Source organism: Benincasa hispida, chromosome 11 (assembly GCF_009727055.1).
Source record: "Benincasa hispida cultivar B227 chromosome 11, ASM972705v1, whole genome shotgun sequence".
Taxonomy (NCBI): Eukaryota; Viridiplantae; Streptophyta; class Magnoliopsida; order Cucurbitales; family Cucurbitaceae; genus Benincasa; species Benincasa hispida.
Window position 1 is genome coordinate 39,491,562 of NC_052359.1, and position 4,736 is coordinate 39,496,297.

A 4,736-nucleotide genomic window follows, 5' to 3' on the forward strand; every position below is an offset into this window, starting at 1 on the left:
GGACCTTTATTTCTTCTATGGTTCAACGGTTCTATTATTTTATATCTACCCTTGCTAACTGAATTGGGTTGGTTGTGTTGATTTTGTCCTGCCTTAAAAGAATATATCTTAGCCAAAGGAGGAGTTTGTTAGAAATATGATATTGGCTAAATGTATTTATTTAAGATTCCTGGCATTATCTCCTTGGGCGCTTAGGAGTTATCTTTGTTGTTACCTATAGTGAATCTTATCTTAGAGGTTGTTCTTCTAATTGTCAAATCTGCATAATGTTTCTTTCCTTAGTTAACTTATTCTATAGATTACTTTATTTGGAATGTTTTCCTTTTCGGTATGCTGACGATTTTATGTGGGAATATTTTCCATCTTTCCATTATGCTATTTATGCCTCAGAAATTCTCATGCTAGGGTTGTCGCATCTATTGTTTTTTTGAGATCATTGTGTAAGCTTTACAGAATTCTTACAAATACTACATCGTTTTCAAGAAGGAGTTCTTTGTGTTTTGTGGCAGCTCGTTCTTCACTTGTTCTTACTTCAGTTCATGAAGGTTGATCGATCTTCGGGAGAGTCGAAGAATTTTTTTCATGGAGAAGAATTTTTCAAGCCTTGGGGGAAGTCTAAGGTGTAATTCATTAAGAAGGGAGCTCTCAAGTACAAGGAAGATATCATCAAGTGAGAGGGAGTCTTACACACTCAGAGGAAGTCTAAGTGTTCCAACATTAATATTCTCATACTTAGGGGGATCATAAGTTTATAAAAGAGTGAATCTCACATCTAGGAGAGGCGTAGGTGATCAACTAAGTCGAGTTGTACGTGTGTCATTGTAATTGTTGTTATTTTACAGATAAGTACAACGTTGTAATTATTTGTCTTTTAAATATTAATTGAATATCTTTCCCATGCACACTACCTCCAAATGTAGGTGGTTTATCACCAAATTGGGTTACCAATTTTGGGGTGTTTATCTTTTATTTACTCTTTGTTGTTTTATTATTGTCTCTGATTTTACTAGGACATCGTGTGAGACAATCGTATAGAGTGCGAATAAGTATTTTTCAAAATTTAGATAACATTTAAAAATTGAATTCTAATTTGATGAGTCAAATATAAAATTCTTAATTGAGGATGGAAGTCCATTTCTAGGCTTTTACTTATATATTTTATTTTTATTTTAATAAAAGCTAATTACTAGCATTAATGCTTTTATAATCTTCTTAAAGAGAAATATATAATAGCAATTTGCACCTACATAATTTTTCAATTTTGACAATATATGACGTGGGAGAATCGAACTTTAAATCAACAATTTACATATACATGATTTTTTAATTTTGACAATATGTGAAACGAGAGAATCGAATTTTAAATCTTGCAATTGACATACATAATACAGTTCATGTAAATTCAATTATGCTCATGTGAGAACATGTATATATCTGAATTAAGACAGTACATATAGTTTGCTTCTAATTATTTACACCAAATTGTTCCTTTATTTTAACATTTAACTAACATAAAATAATTATAATTAACTTTAAAGTAAACAAAGAAAATTTTCTATCATGCAGAGGATTGAGTTTTTATTAATTTCACCAAGTATGATAGGTAGTTAATGAAATATATGTATGCTTTTGCTAAAAAAAAAAAAGGAAAAAGAAAAAAAGAAATATATGTATGTTCAAAATTTATTGTCTAAGAGATGTGATGGTCGGTCTCAATATTTTAACGATTATTGTGTCCCATCCAATAATAATAATTTAAAATCACATTTAGTCGTTGATCTTTATGCAAAATTTTAATAATTGTATTTTAAAATTTCAAACGATTTAATAGTAGGAATTAGTTTAAAATATTTTTGCATAAATAATAAATCAATAAACTATTCAATATCTTTTACAAAATACATAGTTTACATCGTAAAATATTAAATATTGACATCTAAATTTGATGAATTTTTTTACGTTAAGTACTAAATTTAGATTAAAATATTACAAAATAAAAAATATAAAGACTAAATTGTTACCAACAAAAATTTATGAACTAAGTTATTACTTTTACGAAAGTCTAAGGATCAAAAGACGTTTTTTTAACCTAATTGAGAATTATAATTCCTTATAAAATTATTATTTATTATTGAGGAGAAAATATCCGTACATCCCTTCGAGTACTAGAATAGCCTTAGGAGGTATAAGTACGTCCAATTTCTAACAACCTCCCATTACATTTGACTTTTGGAAATTAAAAAAACATGATGATAAAAACAAATTAGAAAAAAAGAAAAGGAATAATTGACTTTGACTTGTGAAGCTGATGAATGTTAGTGAGGGTCACGAAGGGCCAATAATTTTGTAATGAAGCCAATCTCTTTTTATACATTATAAATAGGAACAAACCCTACCACTCAAGATACAACCAAAATTTTCACAACTTAATTATAAACTCTCTCCCTCTATCAGAACATTAGGGTTTTTCTTATACAAACACACAAAAACAACAACAATGGCTTCCCATTTCCCTCGTCTAAGCTTTGTTGTCGTCGTCTTCTTCTTGTCGTTTACGATGCCCGAGATGACGATTAAATCGGTGTTCGCCATCTTTCGACCAAGTCCTTGGAAGCTCGCCCATGCCACATTCTATGGTGATGAGACAGCATCAGAAACAATGGGTATGTAAATTTTAAATTCAATTTTTGAAGTTTCATAATTTGTATCTCTTAAGTTCTCAAACTTTAAAAAGTATACAATATAATATATTTCGAAACTTTCCATTTTTTTCTACTAAGTTCTTAGGTTTTAAGAATGTTAAATAGGTGCCTAAACTTTGACTTTCGCATAAATTCGTGACACATTCAATATTTTTTAGAATTCACAGATTTATTAAGCATAAATTGAATTTTATGATTACTAAAATGCTAAACTTTCAGTTGTTTGTCTAATTGGTTCATAATTTTTTTAAAATTGAAAAGGTGAAGGACCTACAAACTCTAGACTTAATTTCATAACCATTGGGGTTTTAATTTTTAGTCTTTATTATTTATTTACTACTAATGTTTTCAAAAAAAACAAGCTAAGTTGAAAGCTTGTTTAGTTTATTGGAATGTCTTAAATTATAAGTTGTTTTCGTATTTGACATATTTACGTTATTTACATTTTTTATCCTAGAGTTTAGAGATGTGCATTATATAAATTATCTAATCATAGAGCCACCTGTGTTCTATAAGTTGAATTATTCTCTTTAATAAAACTATTCTCCCTCCGTTCCGTTGATATAATTAACCCACTATTAATGAACCACATAAATTTATGTGTTGATTCTTTATTGCTTTACATTGTTTACCTTTATTTGTTGTTTTCATAACTCTTTTTTTTATAGAATTTGACTATGAATAATTCAAGTACAAAAGTGAAAATCATAATTGAAAAATTGGAGAAAAGAAATACCCATGAATTAAGTATCAAATAGATCTATTAACACAAAATTGAATGTTTCAGAAATTGTTAAGAAAAAAATTAAAACTGAAAAACAGATCATTTGACACAAATATGAAAATTCTGAGACCAAACTTAAATTTTATTTTTGTTTTTTAAAAGATTACAATTCAAACATTATAAATATATATATATTGTATGTTTTGATTTGTATGATTTTGTATATTTCAGGAGGAGCTTGTGGTTATGGAAATTTGTTCACAAACGGCTACGGCGTGGACACGGTGGCTCTAAGCTCTACCCTCTTCAACAATGGCTACGCTTGTGGAACTTGCTTTCAAATCAAATGCGCCCAATCCAAAGCATGTTACCCTAATGTTGCTTTCACGACTGTGACGGCGACCAACCTTTGTCCTCCAAACTGGGCCAAACCGTCCAACAACGGCGGGTGGTGCAACCCTCCAAGGGTTCACTTCGACATGTCGAAGCCAGCCTTCATGAAGATTGCCAATTGGAAGGCCGGGATCATCCCCGTCGTGTATCGACGAGTCCCTTGTGGTAAAAAGGGCGGCCTTCGGTTCACATTACAGGGAAATGGTTACTGGCTTTTGGCGTACGTGATGAACGTTGGTGGTGGCGGAGACGTGTCTGGAATGTGGGTGAAAGGCAGCAAAACAGGGTGGATCAAAATGAGCCATAATTGGGGAGCTTCATATCAAGCATTTTCATCTTTGGTTGGCCAATCATTGTCTTTTAGAATCACTTCTTACTCAACCAAAGAGACTATCACAGCTTGGAACGTTGCTCCTTCTAATTGGAGGTTTGGATTAACCTATAATGCCAATGTCAACTTTCGCTGATCTCTACAAATTATTCGAAGAGGCTGATAAGATATAATATGAGCTACAATATAACAACCACGTTGAATAATTTACTAGTTGTGTGTGAGGTGTTCGAAATAATTTAAGTCAATCTGACTTAAATATTTCATAATGAATTCATTTTAGATTTTGAATTGAATTGAATTCATTATCTTTACGTGGACACCCCTACCTTTATATCATGTGGCATATGGTCATTTTGGAGTTTTTTTTTTTTTTTTTCAATTTTAAAAGTCTAGCTAGCCAGTTGCCATATTATATGTTTGAAATTTTTGTGTTATAGGTATATGGGTAACTCCATTGAATTATTTGTAAAGAATGAAACCATATGTTAATTATGGTAGTTGTAATGTTTGATATATGTATAAAATTGTAACCCAATTATATGAGGTTATATATTATGTACTTTGTCTGTAACACCTGTACTCT

At 30.6% G+C, this 4,736-nt stretch overlaps 1 protein-coding gene across 1 annotated transcript; it reads left to right on the plus strand.

Annotated features, from left to right (window-relative positions):
• Positions 1 to 3,634: 3,634 nt before the first annotated feature.
• Positions 3,635 to 4,484, plus strand: LOC120091854 (expansin-A7-like). The gene has a single exon (XM_039050003.1). The coding sequence runs from the start codon at positions 3,639 to 3,641 to the stop codon at positions 4,284 to 4,286; it is 648 nt and encodes a 215-aa protein (XP_038905931.1). The 5' UTR covers positions 3,635 to 3,638; the 3' UTR covers positions 4,287 to 4,484.
• Positions 4,485 to 4,736: the final 252 nt, after the last annotated feature.